At 39.1% G+C, this 25771-nt stretch overlaps 1 protein-coding gene across 2 annotated transcripts in view; it reads right to left on the reverse strand.

Moving 5' to 3' along the window:
- Window positions 1-12768: 12768 nt before the first annotated feature.
- The window catches only part of LOC106567659 (opioid-binding protein/cell adhesion molecule), a 469819-nt gene continuing 456816 nt past the window's right edge, over window positions 12769-25771 (reverse strand). For both annotated transcript variants that reach the window (XM_045693500.2, XM_045693499.2), the window contains 2 exons: window positions 19857-20008; window positions 12769-16231 (listed from right to left, as the gene is read on the reverse strand). In XM_045693500.2, the coding sequence (XP_045549456.1) occupies window positions 16128-16231; window positions 19857-20008 (256 nt within the window). In that variant the 3' untranslated portion in view covers window positions 12769-16127. The remainder of the gene's footprint in view (window positions 16232-19856; window positions 20009-25771) is intronic.

Genomic DNA, 25771 nt, shown 5'->3' on the forward strand with positions numbered 1-25771 from the left:
TACATTCTTCTCTTTCTTCATTTACGTGGTATACAACATAGCAATGTTCCTTTTCCTCAGTTGCGTCATGATTCTATAACCTAATTAAAATAAACATATTTTAACCAGAATTCATATCCTATCTTAATCTATCAGGGAGATGAAGTTGACAGTTTATGGTTGTGACCATGGTGATTTCAATATTGTTTGTTTAAATATATAAAAAGTAGAGAACATTTACTACATGTAATGAGAACATGAAATAGGGGTGCTTACGGTGTAGTTGACCCTGCTCATTCCTGATTAATTTTAGACAAATCTGACGGAGTTCACCAAATCTCCAGACACATATTTTAGGAATCACAGTTTTGAGAGAAACATTCTTTAAAGTTAGAGATGGCTATTGTAAGAAACTACATACGATCATTTTTCAGTTAATATTCATTATTGCCAGCTAAATTTACTTTAAAAAAAAAACTTTGGGGGCTTAAAAATGGAATCCTTTACTCCGGATAAGGGCCTTCCATGCATAGGGCCAACATAGAAATGAATAATATTGAAAATATTTGGACAATTCCAAAACAAATCATTTCCCTCATAAAATACCCCTAAACATATTTTTTTTGCTCAAATAATGCAACACATTTTTTTTCTTTTTAATTCAATGTTTTAATTAGGATGATACTACTCACAGTCACAGTCTTTTACAACTATGACATCTATTTCTTACTGCTTTAGCCATGGAGAGAATTGAAAAATACTGTGTGCTCTAGACTAGAGCTTCCTTCGTGCATTAGCCTGAACATTTGTCGTCTCTAGAGAGGGTGTGTGGTGACTGTCACAATAACCGGAGAGCCCCATTGATTTCTCACTGACCCTGGCCACGACTGACTGTGGCCCGATCCAAATAACAGTGCCAACTCCAGCTAATGGCCATGCCCCAATGACTGGCCTCTTGATTCTGAGTACAAACTGTAGTGGTCTGTTTCAAGTGCTCTCCTCTCACCTATCAATTATGTACCATTACAGCATGGGGACTTCCTTAATAGGTTGAATCTTGTTTCTCTACCCTGCCATACCACCACGACACCGGTTGTTAATTGCACAGAGTACAGAGCGACATTTTCACATTCTCATTCATTTCCCCATAGATTATACATGTGAAAAGAGGTGCAGAGCGCCTAGTGTTCTCCTCCAAGACATCACTTAGAGAATAGGTCATTACCAGGAGGAATGCTATGCAGACAGATTATTATTTAAAGCCAGATTTTTCCATTGGGTGTACGGTTAAGTGTGTAGCACATATTTAGGTTTGTGTTGTTTATTGGTGTCTTTTCCCCCCAAAATGCTTCCAAATTGGGCTCCTCTGCTGCTCTGCACTTGCTACCCTGCTGTTCTACTTCATCCTCAACCGATATTTAATTCATGCAAGCATCTGTTAGCTGCAATTGTGAGAAAGTACAGAACGGCACCATTAAACAGAAAATGGACCCATCGATAAGATTACATATTTAACTGTACGATACTTTCTTTATTTTGCAAAGGGGATTACATTTCTTTAACAGGCAATTTTCCAGGAAAAGTACATAATCAATTAGGGAGAAGTTGAGTAAATACAATGGAAGTCAATGCATGTCTGTCTGGAGTCATGTTGGCTGATAATGAAAGGAGTCTCCACGCTGTAACTTACTTCATGATCGATGCAAACAGTCTATCCTCAGTTGACAGTCAGCACAGCTGGTTGCCATCAATAGCAGATAGCAAGGCAGCCACTTCCCTGCTTGTATAGGCATTGAAGCACTTGTTGGTTAAAAATGTAAGAAGTACATGAATAAGGCAGACAAAAAGAAAACGACAATGTTACACTTTTGAAACCATAATGACTGAATGTTTGTCAGTAATTTGATCAGTTTTTGAAAGTTAAGCGTACAACATGTTGAATGTGAAACTTAACATACATAACTCCAAAAGGGATCCACTGAATTCTGTATATTCTTCCTTATCCCTATAAGTAGATTTACTCACATACTGCATACTGGCAAGCTGAACTCAAGTTGTGTCATATTCAGAATAACATGTTTGATGTGTATTGGGTCTTGTAAATACAAACACATGTATATTCAAGTGTTTACCACTTTATATTTAGTTGGAAATGGCTTTCCCACAGCTTACATAAGTAGTTGGCTCTTCAGAAGCCGAATACGAATGTTAATGTTAAGAGAGTGGACAGGTGGATTGGTTATGCACCCAAACCCATGATAGACATTTAAACACGGGAGAAAAGTCATAGCTGTTTGCTTCCTGGCTCCCCGCAGAAACCATATCTCCCAGTGTTATTTCCCCTCTTAATTAGTGTCAAAATGGAGTCACAAAGTTAGAAATCCTTCCTTACCAACTGTTTATTTCTCTCACCACCTTCCCCCCCAATTGTATCACTCTTCAAGGCAGCCGATTATCTTAATGGCAGGTAAATATCTTTGTTTGGCCCGAAAAATATTGCCTCACAGGTCCATGCAGTGCCGACTGAGGAACAGAGGTTCACAGTCTGGGTATTTGGTGCTTATCAGAACCAAAGTGAATACCATCTGTGCTGAAAGGTACCGGGGTGCAGCTCCTTCCACGTGGGATCTCACTCAGATGGAACATGATTTTCTATACTTGCACTTTCATGTTTTTCTTTGTGTGTGTCAGCTAGACTGATTGTGGAGCGCTAATGATGATTGGGAAACTGTGTTTCACACTAGCAGCCTTTTGCTCCCCAAAACAGCACGAAAAAAAAACTGTTTTAAAGACAAGGTGGGGTGGTATAGAGAAGATAGCCCTATTTGGTAAAATACCAAGTCCATATTATGGCAAGAACAGCTCAAATAAGCAAAGAGAAATGACAGTCCATCATTACTTTAAGACATGAAGGTCAGTCAATGCGGAAAATGTCAAGGATTTTCTTCAAGTTTCTTCAAGTTCAGTCACAAAAACCATCAAGCGCTATGATGAAGCTGGCTCTCATGAGGACTGCCACAGGAAAGGAAGACCAAGAGTTACCTCTGCTGCAGAGGATAAGTTCATTAGAGTTACCAGCCTCAGAAATTGCAGCCCAAATATACGCTTCACAGAGTTCAAGTAACAGACACATCTCAACATCAACTGTTCAGAGACTGCGAGAATCAGGCCTTCGTGGTCGAATTGCTGCAAAGAAACCACTACTAAAGGACACCAATAAGAAGAACAGACTTGCTAGGGCCAAGAAACACGAGCAATGGACATTAAACTGGTGGAAATCTGTCCTTTGGTCTGTTGAGTCTTTGTGAGACGCCGAGTAGGTGAACGGATGATCTCCGCATGTGTGATTCCCACCTTGAAGTATGGAGGTAGAGGTGTGATGGTGCTTAGCTGGTGACCCTGTCAGTAATTTATTTAGAATTCAAGGCACATTTAACCAGCATGGCTACCACAGCATTCTACAGCGATACGCCATCCCATCTTAGTTGGACTATCATTTGTTTTACAACAGAACAATGACCCAACACACCTCCAGGCTATATAAGGGCTACTTGACCAAGAAGGAGAGTGATGTAGTAGGTTTGAGATGAGTTGGACCGCAGAGTGAAGGAAAAGTGGCCAACAAGTGCTCAGCATATGTGGGAACTCCTTCAAGACTGTTGGAAAAGCATTCCAGGTGATGCTGGTTGAGAAAATGCCAAGAGTGTGCAAAGCTGTCATCAAGGCAAAGGGTGGCTACTTTGAAGAATCTAAAATCTAAAATATATGATTCCATATGTGTTATTTCATAGTTTTTATGTCTTCACTGTTATTCTTCTATGTAGAAGATAGTACAAATAAAGAAAAACCATTGAATGAGTAGGTGTGTCCAAACTTTGGACAGGTACTGTATATAATTTAGATATTTCTGTATTTCATTTTCAATACATTTGCAAACATTTCTAAAAACATGTTTTTTTTTCACTGTCATTATGGGTTTTTGTGTGTAGATGGGTGCTAAAAATTTAAATTCAGGCTGTAACACAACAAAATGTGCAATAAGTCAAGGGGTATGAATAATTTCCGAAAGGTACTGTAGGTACAATATTCAGCCCTGCCATTTGCATGTTCAACCCGACCTTTCACGTCAAATATTTATGTTCAATAGACCTTGATCTAAAACCAACTGTGGTGGATTCCCTGACCTCACCTGTCAATGCTACAGCCATTTGTTTTTTCAAATGTTTCACTTGTTTGATTGTCTACTAATATTCATTTTCAATATTAAATATAGCTATCTGGATTAGGAATAGTGTTCAATAGCTCATAGACCAAATGTTCTAAAGCTTCCTATCTGCATGGGGTGCAGATCTAAAAACCAACTGCAGCAAGTTCCCTGATCACTATTGTCCATGCTACAGCAATTCATTTCTTAAATGTCCAATTGTTTGATTGTCTACATAAACAATGTGTACATACCAAAGGAATAACTACACAAAAATCAGAATCATGTCTACAATTCCCTAGCCATGATTTGTCCCTTTATTACTGCCATAGGCCTACTCACACCCCATCACAGTAGGTGAGGCCCTTGAGTATATCAATTTACACATTTGATCTATTTCCTGGAGTAAAAAAAGGCAGACTTGGTATATTGAACTTGTGAGGTCCTCTTGATATTTTGTGTGACTATCCCATGCCTTAATAACATCTATACGCGTGAAGGTCAGAGCACTGACAATTTTCCTGTGAAATCAGGAGTGGAGTGTTAAACGGTAACATAATTAGAGGCATGGATAGGCATAATTAACTAGCACAGATCACATGAAAACTCATAAAGACAAGAAAATTAATTTTGTAGAGGTGAGTTCATTAACTCTTTCAAACAAGACAATACGTTGTGCAATTTAAGATTTACTGTACGGACTAGATTGTAAGAAAATCCCTTTAGTCTTCATTCCTTCATACAAATTACATTAAATAAAATGTATAAGTTAAAGTAGTTATATTCATATATTCATTATATTAAAGTTTGTGATATCACATCAAAAAAGGATGGTACTGAACATACTGATACTAAATCAACATACGAAAGTTAATTCAATGATCAAGCTACCTAAACGGTTATGAGGACACATTTATTAAAGACGAATCTTCGTACAGTACCACCAAGTCATGGTAATCGAGTATCAATACAATTGAGATGGATTTCAAGGTGATTTGTTGTAAGGATGTTTGGTGGTTGAAGTAGCAGGAATGGCTAATGTACTTTGATGTTCATCCTTGAAATATGGCACATCTTCTGTGTTGCAAAGTCAAGGAGCAAAACAATTACAATGAAGTCTGGGCTTAATTTGGTTTTGCACGATTCATTGGCTACATAGGCCAACACTGCCTCAAAACAAAAGGCGATATGAGCAAAGAAATACACCAGTGCCGAGGCATCCGGAAAATAGTCCCTCTTTGTGGAGGAAACCAAAACATGATTAATGAGGTGACAGTCATCTATCTACCTTCTCATCCCTTTTGTCAAGGGCCAATGAATGTGTTGTCTGAGCACAAAAGACAGAATCCAGGGAATGATCACCCTATGTGCTCCCTATGTATTCCAAATCCCAACCAAACAACTGTGTGTTTAACTATGCTTTCTGGATGATATTCCATATGGAGTTCTTTATCTAATGCCACAGGAGTGACCTATTGGGCCAACTAATGCCTGGTGGTGAGACTGACGAAGCTAAATGCATGCAGAAAGCCAGATAAACAAACAAACAAGCATTTCATTATCTGTTTAGTACATGACATTTATTTGTTTGGCAGGGGCAGTCATGAGTCATGGCCACAGTAAAATTCCATGTAATCTCCTTTTATGCACGCTGGACATGAGTTGGTAGTACCCAACTTGCTAACGATCATCAGGTCGCTAATGGCCTGGTACTCGGGGCTCTATTGTCCCTCTAACCACTCTGATATCAATGCAAATGTAATCGAAAATCACTTTCAACACTTATCATGAAAACAGTATGTCCTTTTAAAACTCACGTCACTGTGATTAATCAATTTGAAGATAGAAGTTCAACAATAGGTTGAGCGGAAAACATGACCATTGTGGATGTTGTTTCAAAGCCTAATGCAACAAAATGGACAGCACTTTCTAAGGTGATGATTGATTCAAAACACACATATGCATATTAGAGCTTATGCATATGCATAGGCCTATATAGTGTATGAGCCTAAGCCTGAAAAAAATTACTGAATTAAAAATAATAATTGTGTCATTATACAATACATAGACTACCTAATATAATGCATGGAAGAAAAACATAAACAACTGATTTATGATGTCTTTGGTACATAATTGGTCTAGCCTATACTCCAAAATTAAACTAATTCAGAGTTAGCCTACAATTATAGTGAATTTGTATTTGATTTTGAATAGCCTATTAATTTTCATAATTAATAATGAATAAATTTACATTTTCATAATTAATACGCTGAAATTACTTTTAGCAGAATATCTCACCTCCGTGCGTTTCCTTCTCCCCTCTCTCCTTCACACCTTTCTCAAGCGCGCAGAGAGAGGGGCTGTCAACAGTTTAATTAAATATTTTTTGTTGTGAAAACAATCTTCCTGAACAGATTTGACTTGGTTTCCCAAATTAAGCACTTGGTAGATGGAGGAACAGGGTTGGAGAGCCCATGGCATACAGAGTTTGGGCGTAATGTCACCTGTCAGGCAGCTGGAGGCTGCATGCTCATGAAACAGTGGTTGATGTGTGGAGTGAAATAACCGGAGTAGCCTTCCCAGCATGAGTGAAAAACGAACCAGTGGAAAAGTGGCCTCCATTCGCTATTCGGGTGCATATGTATGATATGTCTTTTTCCCCCTGTTTCTGCCCATTTGATCATGGACCATTCTAAATCGAAACTCATTTTACATATTAGTAAAGATAAGATTAAATTGAGAATAGACTAATGGGTGAAAATATGATCACTTGATGAGAGAACAACATCAATAGCCTACAGTCACATCATGCAGTCCGTATATTTTTTGATTTCTAAGAGATTCTAATGTTTGTGTCATTCACAACTAAAGTTGCCAAATAACTCTTAATCTAGCATATAGGACCTATTTCAAATGATCACTTTTACGCTGAACATAGCCACTTCATATCTTTTCTGCTAAGCCAGATAAAATACAATAGGCCAACTTGTATTCTGTTCTGAAATACGTTTTCTTCATATCATAATGTTTCTTTAGACATGCCTAAAATAAATAATGTATTTATTGTGATGGTGTATATTCAATTGATTTATTAAACTTTTTTAAATGTAGATGTTCCAGAGGCGTGCATCAGTGGCTTGTATGCTGCTTGAATGCATGGAGGCATGGAGATGCTAAACGTGTTTATGTTAATTAACAGTCAATTACTGTGAGACTGGCAGGCTTTTGCATGACAATAACCAGCTGACAACATTTCATGACCACCGCAGTCCTAATTCTGAATACCGGTTTACTTGCTTGCTGATTATTGGCATTGGTTGTAAGTGGCCTGTAAAGTCATAAATACAGTGTACAATACAAAACATTGCTTCTGAGCATTTAAAAACCCACTAAAGCTGTTTTTTTTTTACTTTTCCAGTTGAAAAAGGATATTCAAAGTATAAATACAGTAGTAAAGCAAACACTTAATTGGGTGATCTGCAATTGCTGCATCCATTTTTGGACATTTAAATTCATGACATATACCTATTGATTCTTTAAGAATATAACCATTTTCTTACCCCATCAGGACCCAAAATGTAAGCTTGTTTTACTCCTTTGTTTGTAAACAAAGTAAGTCTAAATAAACACTGTATAGCCTCACAACATGGTTAAAACTGTCATTGTTATCTCATGGATGGTCTGTCCTTGCTTACATTGTTCTGTCTAGGAATTTGAGAGTGGTTACATTTCTCCAGCCCCATCCCTCAGCAATTTACCAAATCATTGATGGGGTGCCACTTTGTTATTGTTCAAGAAGTTGGCATTTCAAGGAGTTGGTCTGAAGTAGTGCACTCTGATATCATCGGCCTCCCCCTTGTGGGATCAATCGAGGACAAAATAGTAAATGTCCAAGAAATGCCTTCTTGAACATGTTTAATTGAATGTGCCTTAAATACAAACTTGTATGGGATCTGTAACTATGAATAAACATTTTAAATGATGAGCCTAGTTTAGCCAAGGAGAAGCACTGAGCTATATAAGGAGAAAGACAGGATGAAATAATTGAGGGGTTGACAATGCTGACGGTTGGCCATGCGTTTACATGTAAATTCTTAAAGAGATGGGTTGTGAACGACGCTGAATGGGTGTAAACAAAGAGCTCTCTAGCATATTTCTATGCTGCAATATTTCAACAACTGAAAAATAGCTTTAAACATTACACATTAAGATAGAACAAAAGGCCTACAACAGCTCATTAATTTACTATTTCAACACAGCCATTGCTTTTTGTTAGTTGTGTAAGGTGCAAGGCACATTCTGTTATCATTTAACAGATTCCCATCAAATGTGTACACATTCTTTCTTGTCTAAGGAATTGGATGTAAAACATTTGGACATCTGTAAATTTAATTAGGCGTCTGCTTGTTGCTGTAAATACACAATGGGTCTGTCTTTGATGACATTGTCGTTTTGTGATATGTTCTACCTTGTGACAGCTGTCATCAGGCCTGTGCTGTGAAACCATTGTCTTCTAAAAAATAAATTTGTAAAGTACTCTAGAGTCATTTAAGTGTTTACAAAGGAAGCACACCGAGAATGACAAATACAAGACAGCAATGCTTGAGTTATTGGTCAGATTGTGAGTAAGGACACTTCCCCTAGCTTCTGTACTGTAGATAAGAGGTGTTTCAGTTTCAGTTAACATGTTTATATAACATTTTATATATACTATTTCAGTTTTCACTTAATTTATTATTATATATTTTTTTTTATATATAAATGTTATGTTGAAGGCAGTTCTCTAACTTAGCAGCCAATTTCTATTTGAAGAATGCAATGGACTCATTACATTTACAAAATTGTTCTTCGGCTTTAACAATAGAACCATTTTTGGTTCCAACTGCCAGGCCGCAGTTGTAAATGAGAACTTGTTCTCAACTGACCTACCTGGTTAAATAAAGGTGAAATAAAATGAAATCAATTTAAAAAGGGTTCTTCAAAGGGGTTGAAGAACCCTTTTAGGTTCTAGGTCGCACCTTTTTTTCTAAGAGTGTAGATGGAAACCTAATAGACGGACAAAACAGATGGTTTATGTTGACAGGCATCTTGCAACAGACTACATGATGCACATTGTAGGACACCCTCATCACAAAACTAGCTATCAGCCAGCACTGAAGATTAGTGGTGAAGAATAGCATCTGTTCATTCTCAATTTCTTAGTAAAAGCCTAAAGCAAGTTCCTATGAGAGTGCACATTGCTATATATATAGTTATGAGTTATAAACAAGGGATAAAACACTTATTTAGAGGAAAATATCATTAAGCTTTATTACACTGAACAGATACAACCATCTCTTACTCATTCTCAAATAGAAAAGATACAACTACGCCTTAACATGCACAAATAGTTCAATACTATTACGTTCATTTTGTTTCTTACCAAAAGTCATTGACATACAGTTTTTGTTAATACTTTTGACAGAACAGAAGGGAAAAATAGAAAAAGGAAATGTACAATACCATTTCATTTACAGATAGCGAATAACCTGACAAGTTACGCTGAAAAACAAATGTGCAGCATATTATCTCCTGTAGTCAGTCAATAAACGAGGCAAAAGTATTTGAACATTTGAATGTTAATAAAGTTGATCGCTTACAAATTCCTGTTCCCAGTTTGAATGAATGGGATGAAGATCATAATTTAGGGTAGAACACTATTTTGAGATTAGTGCTCATACCTCACACTTTGGTGCAAATCTTTCATTGACATCATTGCATGGTTTACGCAAACATTTGATTAATGTGCATATCTCGAATTATGATTTGTCCTATGTGCAACTGCCAAATAGTTATTTGAATTCTGCAGTAGTTGCTCCCCCCCCACACACTCTCACTGGTTTTGGGGTAGTTACAATATAATTCAAATAACTACATGGCGGTTACATTTTCCAAGACCCACAAATGTTTACAAACATACGTGTTAGGGGCTCACTGTGGGTGGAAACTGAGATTGAGTAGTGTTCCTTTAAAGTGCAAATACTTATGTGTCAGATGTTTTATTATTCTAGCATGACATTTGCACATGTGGTTGATTTATTTTATGTTTTTATTCAGATGTGTAATAATCATAGCAGAATGGTTAATGTTGCATTTATTTAATCTGAGAATGCAAGTTGCAGTGATGATGTCAAGGGTATCATGTGGAGACACTGATAGTGTCTTGCTCTTCTTTACAGTTTGATACATTAATGTACTTTATATGTTGTGAGGCTACAAGAGTAGGAACCCCGTTGGTTTGAATAAACATCACAGGCGTAGCACACACCACACAGCCCCCACAAGGCGGGAGGGCCCACAAGCTTTGGGCGGGGTCCCCCGGAGGTCGGGCCCCTCAAATAGTATATGAAAGCGTCATAAGCCATGAAAGAAAAGTTTAGAATTACAGGAAATTATCTTTAAAACTGCAACATTTTCTTTCAACCTCATGGAAAAATGTGTAGAATAGTAGAAAATTAGCTTAGAGAAAGTTAGGACAATCCTTTTCCGGCAGGGATAAAAAAAAAAATTACAGTAGATTTTTTGGGGGAATTTTGTTGCATTATTTCGGCTTAACATGTATATTTAGGGCAATTTTAGAAGGGAAAAGATCGGACCTTGCGGGGGCCCTGTGAATCTGTGCTACGCCACTAATCAACACGATCCCGATAAGTGCAATTGACATCCGTTGTTTTCTACTGTATGAATTATAAAATAATTGTTAAAAGTTGCCACGTTTATCGTAAGGATATTGTAACCTGAAATTAAAAAAGAGACATCAAGAGTCAGCAAACTCCAAAACAATTGATATTGGAAATTGAAACATTCACAATATGCATTTCTGATGAAATTGCACCCACTGTTTCCAGATAATACCATTGTTGTTGAGTGTGGTATACTTAACCTGTGGACTGTGGTCCAACTACATTAATAATTTCAACAACAAAAAAGCAAACAAGGCACACTGCTAGCGTGATATAGATCAGGGATGGACAACTTTGATGGGGATGGGGGCCACAAGAAAATGGAACCCATCATGAGGGGCCGCAGTAGCCCCCCCCCCACCTTGCGAGCAAAACATTTTAGTGGCCCCCCTCATGACAGCAAAGAGAAACAATTTGCTGACTTGCCCGTAATTGGGTGACTGCTGATGCGCAACCACATTTTTTAATTGCAAATTAAGTTGAGACCCCGACTGAGTAAAAAATAAAATAATAATAATATGTATTATTATTTATTTTAGGGGGTGAAATTGGTCCATAGACCTACAAAAGGGGGGCCGCCAGTTGCTCATCCCTGATATAGATAATTGTACCCTCTTTCAGTTATACTACATACCTTTCATGTTTCATGATAAACATACTTCCATGTGGTATGACACTGCAATCCATTATTTTGAACTTAATTTAGCCAGAGAACAAATTACTTTAGCGAGGAAGTATTGCATTTTCCAGTTGCATGAAGCCAAATGTGTGTTAATTGTTTCCAATTTAACAAGTTATACTTGAAAGTGGATCCCCATGGTAACTCTGACCCTCATTTTGCTTTTGGTTTATTTACAAACCCAAATCATGGATTGCTATCTGTGAAACTCTACTGGGGGCCACAAGAAAATGGAACCCATCAGTTATTTTTAGAAAATGAAACCTTTCATTAGGTATGGAATTTTGGTGAACTATCCCTTTAAAATAATGCCGCAGGAAAAACAGAGAACTGTTTCTGATTGCGTATTAGTTGTGTTGTATTATGTTGGTTCTGAGGGGTATTACGTTCATACTGTTAGCTGGACATAATGGTTTTTCGCACACAGACATACTACTTGGTGACACTTCCTATCTGTGTGCCATTTGCTAAAGGAATCATTAACAAACATGAATGGAGTCATGTAAAACAATGAGAAAACGTGTATAGATACTTATTACTTGCCAAACGCTGAGCCTTGTTACAAAAGGCTTATCATTCGACAATTAATAAAAGGTTTCCTATGCAAATTCTGTTTGTTGTTTATAGTTTTTTACATAATTAATTAATGCATACGGGTTCATTAACTATTAATAGACCATTAATAAAGCTTTTATTGACAGCATATGTACAGTTTTGCCGAGTACCCAGTATGGTTAAAGATTTGACACTTTTGTACAGTAAACTGGATGAGATTTGATCAAAAAGAAAAAACAACAACAGCTCCCTAGCTAGCCAGTCATTTGCATATGTGCTGCTTAGTTTAGTTTAGTAATGTACGTTGACTCCAGGCATGGAACAGTTTAACTAGATATGACATCGCTATTGTTACTTTTGTTACTTTTGTTTCTTAGGGGGCTCGTAAGTAAGCATTTCACTGTAAGGTCTACACTTGTTGATATTCTGCGCATGTGACTAATAAAATAGGATTTGATTTGTTTCCCAGGGATCTAAATCTATCTTTCGACCCTCTCTTTGTCATAACTGCAAGATTACAGTTTTGACTAATACACCTTTCATGATCATTTATACACAGATTCGCATTGAACTTTAGGTTTATGACAGTGTGACTGCACTTGTGTTGGCTAAAAAAGCTTTCCTTTGAGTTTTCCTCAATTGACAGAGACATTTATTTTGTGGATAAGTTACGACACTCTACAGTTCTTCATAAATAAAAGTGCAGAAATTGGAGAACTTTGAAGAAATACTCATCAAAGGGCCACTGTACATGTGTGGCAAGAAAAACAAAACAGTTTATCCTTCTGACCTAGGAGACACCAGTCTTGATAATACTCATGTTTTACATATAAACATCAAGTTCAAAACCTTGTGTATTGACAACATTTCATTTGATCCGTATTCATCCAGTAATAGTAAATCATTGAATGTTCTCTTTTATAAAACACAATGCACTACATAACCTTAGTTTGTTTTCTCTTACTTTGCATGGTTAGGGCTCTATTCAATCAGATCCGCTTTAGCCGACATCCACATAGCAGTTGTTTTGGCGGCGTCGGAGGTGGAACTGTGTTAAAGCTGTCAAATCCACAACCGGTTCCTGGCATACCTAAAGTGGACATTGCCATTGGCTGCACGGAGTCACATTAACAGAAATCCCATGCAGCCTTGTTTACAAGGTCTAACGCTGGGATGTGAGATGTAATCTACACCTCAATAAGGATGATAGAAATACTCACTATTTCAGTTAATGATTTTTCAGTTTGAGCATTATTATTTCTATATATCCTACACTTTCTCATACACTACAGTGAGTACTGTAGTATTTACAGTATTTACACTAGAGTATAAATACTGTGGAAATGAATTCCCAAGACAGGAGGCCCAACTTTAACCCATTATAGTCTTCAAAATGACATTGTCTGAAGGGTGTCTGTGTGTGTGTTTACGTATATGCATGCACATGTGTCTGCCTGTGTGTGTGTGTGTGTGTGTGTGTGTATACACACTCTTCTCTGTTGCTTCCTGATAACCAGGCAGTTTTGGGACAAGACCAACATGCAACAAACCAGGTGGTGATTGCATTGTGGGGTGGCTGTGCGAAGGCTGATCAGAAGTGACAGCTGTGACATTGAATGGTTCTTATTCATTTGAAAGAAAAGGAGTAGATATAACAGCTTGAGCCCCCCCAAATAGATAGAGTTGATAGAGATACAGGGGACATACCTATCCTCACCCTTTATTATTCAACCCTCTGATTGATAGAACACTGGGGTCAGGGCAAAAAATGTAGAGATCAAATGGCAAGCTACATTTGTTATGGCAAATGAATTGTTTTTCACTGGACATTTTATAATGAAAGAACTTTAGAGCCTGCATTTGATACGCATGTGATCCTAATTGGATTCAAAGCCTCCTACACTTGTATGTCATTGTTTCATTTTGTGTCACATAGTAATGTGTCACATAGTCAAAAGGACTAAGGACTTTGTTTTTACAGTTCATAATTTATGGACAATGTAAAACTTTATCTTCAGCTGACATGTTGATTACTCACCATAACGGTGACATCATTGCGATTAATGGACTCACATGTACGTATGTTTTAAAGTACATTTCCTGCAATTCCACACATTTTGCCATGGGGCAGGGATAAAAAAATGGCAGTTTTACAGCTAATGGGGTGGAGATACTTTTTTTCAGTTTTAAAGCTAATTTCCTGCAGGTCTCCACAATTTGCCATAACTTATGCCATATTAATGATATGTTAATGATATCTGAGTGAGAGTGTCTAATCAAATGAATGGGGGCTCCCTTGAGGTCAAGGTCAGGGCACCTGGGCACGTGCCCTGCGTGCCTGGTCGGTGATTGGCCATGATTACTACAAGTGTAGATAGCTGGCTAGACTAACTTACCAATCTAACATTTTTTTTTAGCTGACATGGCTAATTGAGATAAAAATTGCTGATGCACAACCAAATTTCATACTTGCACCCTGTGTATTCTACTATTTTAACTCTCAACAGTAAGTTGAGATCCCCGAGTTCCTTAAAGAAAAAGTGTTTTGTTGTTGCTGTTCTGGGGCACCCTAGCAGCCTGAGGCCGTAAGCGACCGCTTATGCCTGGAGCCGGCCCTGGCTATATCAAACAGTTAACCATGCAGGTAAAGTACATGAGAAACATTCTAAACTAGAGGAAATAAATAACGTGGTTCAGTGAATTTCTGATAGGCTCTTTGCAGAATTTTTAGAATTGATTGTGACAGTAATTTAGGTAATCAGGCGACGTCATTTGGAAACTGTTCCTAAATCAGAAACCTTTGTGTCTGTTCAATAGATATGCAGATATACACATCCAATATGCACACCAGTTTCAATGTTTATTTGAATAGGGCCTGAAACAGTGGAAGGACACAAACCGACTGACATTCACAATGTTTCAATCTCTGGTCAATGCAGAGGGCTAGAATGACTTCTGGGTTTATACTCTCTTGTTTTCTGCAAGGTTTTACCATTTAAAGAGAGATCAGAACATTTGATCAATGACTCTCAAAGACTCATTTCTCTTCACTTCTTGTAATGGGGAGCGCAGTACGCATTTCTACATATATCCTGTTGGAATCATGTTGTTTTTACTTTACCGTTTGTGGTTTGTTCGTAGACACCCACATTAGCTAAATGGGATTGTGGGATGTCACTGTAGTCAGTGAGAGAACAAATCACTTAAACTGTTTTCATTGTACATCTCTGCCTGTGTATATCAGTCTTGTCTGTCTCAAAACTTCCTTTCAAAAAGGCGTTAGCCAATTTCAGACAACTTAAAAAGCACTGTCATCATTTGTCTTTGACTATGAAGTTATTCTCAGTGACAACCCCAAAAACTGTGTTAGTGCTGTTTATGTTTCAACAGTGCTTTTTTGCTGTGTATGGACTTCATTTGTCACAAATAATCCTTAAATATTTGATATTGTATTGTTCTGCCACTGAAGTTGACATTGTTTATATTGAATGGTCTGTTTTTGTTATTATTCTGTTGCATACAACTGTAAAAATACAGTAAAATGAACAATCACATTGCATGTTTTATTTTTTTGTAATTTACTTTAAAAAAGCTTATGTTATTGTACAGAGAACAAACAGGACAGGACACACCAGTAATCTGAATGTACACCTCAATATTTGGGCAAAACCAGTCAACTATCAACACTTACATTAACTTTTTGTTTCCCCTTTTTTACATACAAAAGCTTGGAGTGACACAAACTTGGTAGTACTACCATCACCTCAGATCAGCTTCCAGGTCGACCCTCTCCCTCCCCACCCTCCTAGATATGTCCCGTCTTCTGGTTTTTGTCCAAAAGAAAACATACCGCCAATGCAAACCCCCCAAAAAAGAAGAGCAAACCAACGATGTTATTGGTGGTTCCTTTTGTTCCATTTCTTCTTCTGGGACCAAGAGTCTTGTTGTTTTTCAGTGCTGATAGAAGCTGAGGATGGCCTGTGTTGCATCAAAACTTGAGTAGGAACAAAAAGAAAACAGTCAGCAGTAGGCAGAACGAGCAGTGGGGCGACAGGGCTGCCCTGTTCACATCGTGCATCATGGTCCCGGGGCCTGTTGGGAAAAATATTTAGATATTAACTTCACAGTAAGGCATCTAAAGAGGCAGTGCTTCCCCCACTTAGCTCTCTTACTGCGTCGAGCTGCATTCCTCCTGCACATTGAATAGGACAGGTTGCTTTGAAAACTGAGCATAAGCTCCATTAGACACTGACCATCTTAACAAAGCATAGCCAGGATCTCAAATAGCTTTTTAAACACAAATCCATCATTCATATCAGAGATGACAGGGTATTCTATACCCTTTGATGATCAAAAAGAAACATGCAGTACAAAACAAACAACATTCCCCAAATACCTTGGCATGTGAAGTGAGGAGCACGACTGAGGCTAGAGGAGATATTCATGATTATAATGTTGAGAATAGGATAGTGTAGAATGGCTAAAATTGCTTCTTAATATGTGTTTTTGTTGAAGTTTGTTACTCTCTGTAAACTGCTGGAGCTGCATTCAAAGGAAAAGTTGACAATACACTGTGGATTAACTGTAATGCTATCCTAAGAGTTTTAGAAGTTTTCTATGACTCAACACATTTGTATACTGGGCTATTGTATTCGCTCAATAGCTATTGTATCCAAATAGGCTCAGCTCATTCACATGATATGCCTCTAGAGATAATCAAGAAGTTGGTGCTTTTTGTCCTATTCATGGCAACAATGTTACAATTAATTAATTCATGGCTTTATTCTACATTACAAAACTGCAAGTTTGGTTCACTGTGGATTATTCCCCCACAACTATGAATAAGACCACTGACAAACCAAATGTACAGTATATGTCTGCTTTATACCCCACCATACAGACACATCTACATTTAGGCCAGGATTCAATCAGATCAGCGTTAACCCCCAGTTACCAGCAACTGCATAGAATATAATTACTTTTGTTTAGGCAATGTCGGAGGTGTAACTGCATTCTGTAGCTAATCTGTAACCATGAAGTGCTTCAAAAGGCTGGTCATGGCTCACATCAACACCATTATCCCAGAAACCCTAGACTCACTCCAATTTGCATAACGCCCTAACAGATCCACAGATGATGCAATCTCTATTGGACTCCACACTGCCCTTTCCCATCTGGACAAAAGGAACACCTATGTGAGAATGCTATTCATTGACTACAGCTCAGCATTCAACACCATAGTGCCCTCATCTCATCAATAAGCTGAGGACCCTGGGATTAAACACCTCCCGCTGCAACTGGATCCTGGACTTCCTGACGGGCTGCCCCCAGGTGGTAAGGGTAGGTAACAACACATCCGCCACGCTGATCCTCAACACAGAGGCCACTCAGGGGTGTGTGCTCAGTCCCCTCCTGTACTCCCTGTTCACTCATGACTGCACGGCCAGGCACGACTCCAACACCATCATTAAGTTTGTCAATGACACAACAGTGGTAGGCCTGATCACCGACAACGATGAGACAGCCTATAGGGAGGAGGTCAGAGACCTGGCCGTGTGGTGCCAGGACAACAACCTCTCCCTCAGTGTGATCAAGACAAATGAGATGATTGTGGAGTACAGTAAAAAGAGGACCGAGCACGCCCCCATTCCCATCAATGGGGCTGTAGTGGAGCAGGTTGAGAGCTTCAAGTTCCTTTGTGTCCACATCACCAACAAATTAACGTGGTCCAAGCACACCAAGATAGTCATGAAAAGGGCACGACAAAACCTATTCCTCCTCAGGAGACTGAAAAGATTTGGCATGGGTCCTCAGATTCTCAAAAGGTTCTACAGCTGCACCATCGAGAGCATCCTGACTGGTTGAATCACTGCCCGGTATGGCAACTGTTCGGCCTCCGACCGTACGGCCCAGTACATCACCGGGACCAAGCTTCCTGCCATCCAGGACCTCTATACCAGGCACTGTCAGAGGAAGGCCATTAAAATTTTCAAAGACTCCAACCACCCTAGTCATAGACTGTTCTCTCTCCTACCGCACGGCAAGCGATACCGGAGTGCCAAGTCTAGGTCCAAGAGGCTTCTAAACAGCTTCTACCCCCAAGCCATAAGACTCCTGAACATCTAATCAAATGACCACCCAGACTATTTGCATTGCCCCTCCCTTCCCCTTCTTTTACACCACTGGTACTCTCTTGTCATCTATGCATAGTCACTTTAATAACTCTACCTACATGTACATACTACCTCAACTAACCGGTGCCCCCGCACGTTGACTCTGTACCGGTACCCCCCTGTATATAGTCTCGCTATTGTTATTTTACTGCTGCTCTTTAATTACTTGTTACTTTTTTCTCTTATTCTTATTCACATTTTTTTTTAACTGCATTGTTGTTTAGGGTCTCGAAAGTAAGCATTTCACTGTAAGGTCTACACCTGTTGTATTCGGCGCATGTGACTAATACAATTTGATTTGATTTGATTCAATCAGATCCAGGTTAACCTGCGGTAACCGACAACTGCATAGCATATCAGTACTTGTTTAGGCAATGTCGGAAGTGTAACTGCATCGTAATTGTCAAATCCACAAGTGGCTCCAGGCGTTATACCTATCGCAGACATTGCCAGTGGATGCATTAATAGAAATCCCATGCAGCTGTATTAGAAGATCAAACACCGGAATATGTGATGTAATCTAAACCTTGATTAGGCTGATATAAATCCTTATTGTTATGTTTAATGATTTTAAATTTGAGTGTCATTATTTCTATATAGCCTACAAAAGCCACATTCGTTGCTGACAGGTGTATAAAATCGAGCACCCAGCGATGCAATCTCCATAGCTAAACATTGGCAGTAGAATGGCCCGAACTGAAGAGCTCAGTAACTTTCAAACTGGCACCGTCATAGGATGCCACCTTTCCAACAAGTCAGTTCATCAAATTTCTGCCCTGATGGAGCTGCCCAGGCCAACTGTAAGTGCTGTTATTGTGAAGTAGAAACTTCTAGGAGCAACAATGTCTCAGCCGCGAAGTGGTAGGCTACACAAGCTCACAGAATCGAAGTGCTAAGTGCTGAAGCTCGTAACACGTAAAAATCTTCTGTCCTCAGTTGCAACACTCAATACTGAGTTCTAAACTATTTTTCATGGTTCGGGCTTGGCCCCTTAGTTCCAGTGAAGGGAAATCTTAACTCTACAGCATACAAGACGATTCTGTGCTTCGAACTTTGTGGCAACAGTTTGGGTAAGGCCCGTTCCTGTTTCAGCATGACATTGCCCCTGTGCACAAAGAGAGATCCATACAGAAATGATTTGTCGAGACCAGTGTGAAATAACTTGATCGGCCTGCACAAAGCCCTGAACCTCAACCCCATTGAATACCTTTGGGATGCATTGGAATGCCGACTGTGAGCCAGGCCTAATCGCCCAACATCAGGGCCCGACCTCACTAATGCTCTTGTGGCTGAATGGAAGCAAGTCCCCACAGCAAGGTTCCAGCATCTAGTGGAAAGCCTTCCCAGAAGAGTGGAGGCTGTTATAGCAGCAAAGGCGGGACCAAATGCATATTAATGCCCATGATTTTGAGCATGTGTCCACATACTGTTGTGTTTAAACTATAGCATCTTCAATTGCTATAATTGCATCCCCAGTGCACACAATAACATGTACAGTATTAAACCGATATTGTACTTTAACAGTAACAGTAAGGCAGTCTTACCATAGAGGATTATACTTGCATTGGTGATCCCCATGGTGTTCAGTGCAACACACGTGTAGTTTCCGTAGTCCTCTTCAGAGACATTCAGAAACATAAGCATGGATTGTTTACCTTGGTTCTCTATCTTAACCCCATTCAGTCCATTGAAGAGTCTGTAAAGAAGAAAATACATTCTTAAAATATTGGTACTGGAATCCCATATCTACTGTATATGTTTATCCATAACAAATCCCTATATCCGTGAAGTTAAAAGCTACATCTTATCTCAATCAAATTTGGCCCATTGAGGGATATGGTTTGAAGGTGTAGTCCAGGGGTGTCAAATACATTTTGCCCGGGGGCCGCATTTCCATGCCAACAAAATTAGCAAAAAATATCTCTCTATCCATTGTTTTGGTAATTTTCTATGCTCCCCTGACTGTCTAGCTATTATTAGCAAGCTGAACAGTCAAGAAACTGTATAAATATAAGTCCATTATCATTTTTACACAGTTTCGATTTGGTTTTAGTCATAAAGAAAATATTGAGTTTATCCCCCAGATTGGACGCCCGTATGTTTAAAACCCTTGGTGTAGTCTGTAAACAATATCAGTATAATCCAGTCCAGTTTGATTTAACAAGGCCCATTGAGTGCATTGCTGTGTAGGTATTTGTGTATGTCACAGGAGGTTGGTGGCAACTTAATTGGGGAGGATGGGCTTGTGGTAATGGCTGGAGCGGAATAGATGGAATTGTATCAAATACTTCAAACACATGTTTTCCATGGGTTTAATGCCATTCCATTTGTGCCCTTCCAGCCATTATTATGAGCCATCCTTCCCTCAGCAGCCTCCACTGGTGTATGTGTCTGTCCCTGAGAAGGGTTTAGCACAAGCATGGCTGCTAGGTAAAGACTATTAGTCTCGGGAACTTACATCGACAAAAATACTTCTGAAATAAGTCTCTAGAGCCCTAATACTGAACACAGCTCATTGGGTCATGCTGAGACGACAGCTCTGGATCGCTGTACAACAATCTGCATTGTGTAAAAAATATATTTGTCTGCACCACTAATATTCCCCACACTTCACTGTGCCGGTTATTTTCGAAACAAGATAGTGTAGTGATTTATTATTAAAAAAACTATACTTTCTCAGAGGTTGTCCAAGCAAAGCAGCCCATTGACAGAAACAAATTATGCAAAAACAAACACAACTCGACATTGGTGGCCATGATGGTTCTTGTCCAAAGAAAGTAAAGTAATTTGAATAGTAAATTATAATTATACAAAATTAAATATTTCCTGTGGAAAATAAAAACAACTGGGGGATATAAATCTCCTAACAACCAACAAAGGCTAAGACCCTTAAAGGCCCAGTGCAGTCAGAACATGAATTCCTCTGTTATATGCATTTCCAGACTATGTTGGAATAATACTGTGAAAATGTGAAAAGGATGACAATTCCCTTTTAGTGTAAGAGCTGTTTGAAAATACCTCCTGAAATTTCAGCCTGTTGATGGGTGTACATGGGGTGTGCTCTATGGCCTATATACAATGGTGGAAAAAGTACGGTCCTACTTGAGTAAAATAAAGATACCTTAATAAAAAATGACTCAAGTAAAAGGGATAGTCACCCAGTAAAATACTATTTGAGTAGAAGTTTAAAAGTATTTGGTTTTAAATATACTTACGTATAAAAGTAAATGTAATTGCAAAATATACTGAATTATCAAAAGTAAAATGTAAAAGTGTAAATAATTTCAAATTGCCTATATTAAGCAAACCAGACGGCACAATTTAATTTTTCTTTATGGATTGCCAGGGACACTTTCCAACACAGACATATACAAACAAAACTTTTGTGTTTTTGTGTTTAGTGAGTCCACCAGATCAGAGGCAGTAGAGATGACCAGGGATGTTCTCTTGATAAGTGCGTGAATTTGTCCTGCTAAGCATTCAAAATGTAACGAGTACTTTTGGGTGTCAGGGAAAATGTATGGAGTAAAAAGTAAATTATTTTCTTTTGGAATGTAGTGCAGTAAAAGTTGTCAAAAATATAAATATTAAAGTAAAGTACAGATACCCCCCAAAAAATATTTAAGTAGTATTTTAAAGTATTTTTACTTAAGTACATTACACCGCTGCCTATACAGTGAGGGAAAAAAGTATTTGATCCCCTGCTGATTTTGTACGTTTGCCCACTGACATAGAAATGATCAGTCTATAATTTTAATGGTAGATTTATTTGAACAGTGAGAGACAGAATAACAACAACAAAATCCAGAAAAACGCATGTCAAAAATGTTATAAAATGATTTGCATTTTAATGAGGGAAATAAGTATTTGACCCCTCTGCAAAACATGACTTAGTACTTGGTGGCAAAACCCTTGTTGGCAATCACAGAGGTCAGACGTTTCTTGTAGTTGGCCACCAGGTTTGCACACATCTCAGGAGGGATTTTGTCCCACTCCTCTTTGCAGATCTTCTCCAAGTCATTAAGGTTTCGAGGCTGACGTTTGGCAACTCGTACCTTCAGCTCCCTCCACAGATTTTCTATGGGATTAAGGTCTGGAGACTGGCTAGGCCACTCCAGGACCTTAATGTGCTTCTTCTTGAGCCACTCCTTTGTTGCCTTGGCCGTGTGTTTTGGGTCATTGTCGTGCTGAAATACACATTTTCAATGCCCTTGCTGAGGGAAGGAGGTTCTCACCCAAGATATGACGGTACATGGCCCCGTCCATCGTCCCTTTGATGCGGTGAAGTTGTCCTGTCCCCTTAGCAGAAAAACACCCCCAAAGCATAATGTTTCCACCTCCATGTTTGACAGTGGGGATGGTGTCCTTGGGGTAATAGGCAGCATTCCTCCTCCTCCAAACACAGCGAGTTGAGTTGATGCCAAATAGCTCCATTTTGGTCTCATTTGACCACAACACTTTCACCCAGTTGTCCTCTGAATCATTCAGATGTTCATTGGCAAACTTCAGACGTCCATGTATATGTGCTTTCTTGAGAAGGGAGACCTTGCGGGCGCTGCAGGATTTCAGTCCTTCACGGCGTAGTGTGTTACCAATTGTTTTCTTGGTGACTATGGTCCCAGCTGCCTTGAGATCATTGACAAGATCCTCCCGTGTAGTTCTGGGCTGATTCCTCACCGTTCTCATGATCATTGCAACTGCACGAGGTGAGATCTTGCATGGAGCCCCAGGCCGAGGGAGATTGACAGTTCTTTTGTGTTTCTTCCATTTGCGAATAATCACACCAACTGTTGTCACCTTCTCACCAAGCTGTTTGGCGATGGTCTTGTAGCCCATTCCAGCCTTGTGTAGGTCTACAATCTTGTCCCTGACATCCTTGGAGAGCTCTTTGGTCTTGGCCATGGTGGAGAGTTTGGAATCTGATTGATTGCTTCTGTGGACAGGTGTCTTTTATACAGGTAACAAGCTGAGATTAGGAGCACTCCCTTTAAGAGTGTGCTCCTAATCTCAGCTCATTACCTGTATAAAAGACACCTGGGAGACAGAAATCTTTCTGATTGAGAGGGGGTCAAATACTTATTTCCCTCATTAATATGCAAATCAATTTATAACTTTTTTGACATGCGTTTTTCAGGATATTTTTGTTGTTGTTATTCTGTCTCTCACTGTTCAAATAAACCTACCATTAAAATTATAGACTGATCATTTCTTTGTCAGTGGGCAAACGTACATAATCAGCAGGGGATCAAATACTTTTTCCCCTCACTGTATACCACGACTAAGGGATGTTCTTATGCACAACGCAACGCGGAGTGCCTGGATACAGCCCTTAGCTGTGGTGTATAGGCCATATACCACTAACCCCCGAGGTGCCTTTTTGCTTTTAGAAACCATTTGCCAACACAGTAAGGCAAAGAACGACACATCTATATTGAAAATGTTGTTTTAATAAATACATTCCGCCAGAAAAAGTAGTCTCGTTGCTAGACTGGTTGCTATGCAACATAACCGCAGGCTAGCTAGCAAGCTTTCATTAAACATATGCAAAAACAGAGCATTAGCGCCACTTCTCGAGTGACTAACACACAGCAATTATTTATTAATGTTGATCTGAATGATGCCTTTTATTGTGCACGAATGAAAAAAATGCCACGTTATTGTTTGTTGTTGGCTTGCCCATGTTGTTGTTTGTTAGATCCATGCTGCTGGAAATGGATGCCATTCTTCTAGTTGGGGAAGTTGCTGCTTTGTTGTCAGAGAGAATAGTGCTCCACCGCTTTGTCGCTTCCAGATTTGGCATCCAGTAACTTTAAAGTTAGGTTTCAGATCTGTGTCCACTGACAGACATTATTTATCGTGCCTTTAGTCCGACATCCGACAGTTTCTGGATCATGGTGGTTCGGAGGCAGTGGTTTGTGTAAATCTGCGACTCCCATCGGCTTTTTGATGTACCTGAAACATATAAAAGACAATAATGTTAGCTAATAGGTAAGCCTACATAGCTACCAGTTATATTGTCAGGGTAAATTTGATTTAGAAGGCTAGCTAACAGTTACATACCATATGTATCCATTCACTGCTTTCCGTTTCGGGAGGAGGTATAACGCCGGGGCGATGGAGGGAAGGAGGGACAGATGCTACTTAAGCGTAGCTATCGGGCAGAGGGGATCACCCGGCAGTTCAAACATGTATCCCCGTCCACTCTCCCTGTTCTTCTCCTGCGGGCAATTGTGTTTTTTTGTGGGTTTGTGGAACGAGAGTCGCACACTGTAAGCCGTTCTCGTCTGTACATATATTAAATGAGTCAGGTTTCAACAGACGGTTTCCCTCCTTCCCCTTTCACTCAAAATGAAGTTGAACATCAAACCATACTTTGTTCACCAAACCATCAGGTGTTTCAGTGTCCAGAACCTTGGATTGTTTGATGAGCTGCATGTCGTTTTCAGTTATGGCTGAGTAGTGGGCAGCTTTGTCGCGTGCCTCTTTCCTCACGTTTTTAATTACGTCGACAAACACATTGTTGCTCGTTGTGAATTCGGTGTCTTTCTGTATATTCCATGCCAAACTGATAGGGGGGGGGTCTTTGATATGTTGGTTCAAACCAGCTCTGAGTCCAGCGTAGCTGCTAATCTCATATTCTTCGCCATTCATGTTCCTGACTGAACCATAAAAGTCTTGTAAGATGTCGTTAAGCTCCGTTTTTTGTTGTATTCCCAAACTCAGAATGTATCCCTTTTTCCACACACCAGTCAGTGAAGCAGGAAAGAGCCCATTTTGTTTGTTTCACATTGTTCTTGTTTCTCTCAAGTTCATCTAAACTCTTATTTTCTACATGGGCATGTCAAACTTTTGTTGATGTAGCCAATTTATCAAAGTGAAAAGGCACAATGATATCAAGATGAAAAGGCTAAACATGGTATACAAGCTCGCATACACACAGCTAAATGTTGCTTTAGCCAATAATCATCCAGTATCTTAACTACCCGGTTTATAATAGTTACTAGACGAATAAGAAATACACTTCCAAACCTCTCTGCCAATAACAACTCGTTTTCAGTTTTCCCCTCTCCACTCAGACTATGCCCAGACAGTCCTATCAAAATTATTGCTTGAGAAATTGCTCCTTGCTAATAAGCTATTTTTGTTTCTTTTAGACCATTTTAATAAAAAAACAATCACAGTAAGGTACATAACCTTTTCACACATACCAACCAACGAGTGTGATCATCTACAGTGGTCCCTGCAACGTATGCTCAAACCGGTGTGATTACAACACTTATTTAGAATGTCAAGTTTCGATTGATGCAACAGTCAGCATTTGAGCTAGCCGCACTGTTTTTTCACAGAAACATTTTGCACAAACACAGTCCTTACAAAGTTATGTCTTGAATGTCACCAGTTTATTTTGGGTTGCAATGTTCAGACATTCACAGAAGTAGAGACAGCATACACAATCCTC

This window comes from Salmo salar, chromosome 13 (genome assembly GCF_965601325.2).
Source record: "Salmo salar chromosome 13, fSalSal1, whole genome shotgun sequence".
NCBI classification, from domain to species: domain Eukaryota; kingdom Metazoa; phylum Chordata; class Actinopteri; order Salmoniformes; family Salmonidae; genus Salmo; species Salmo salar.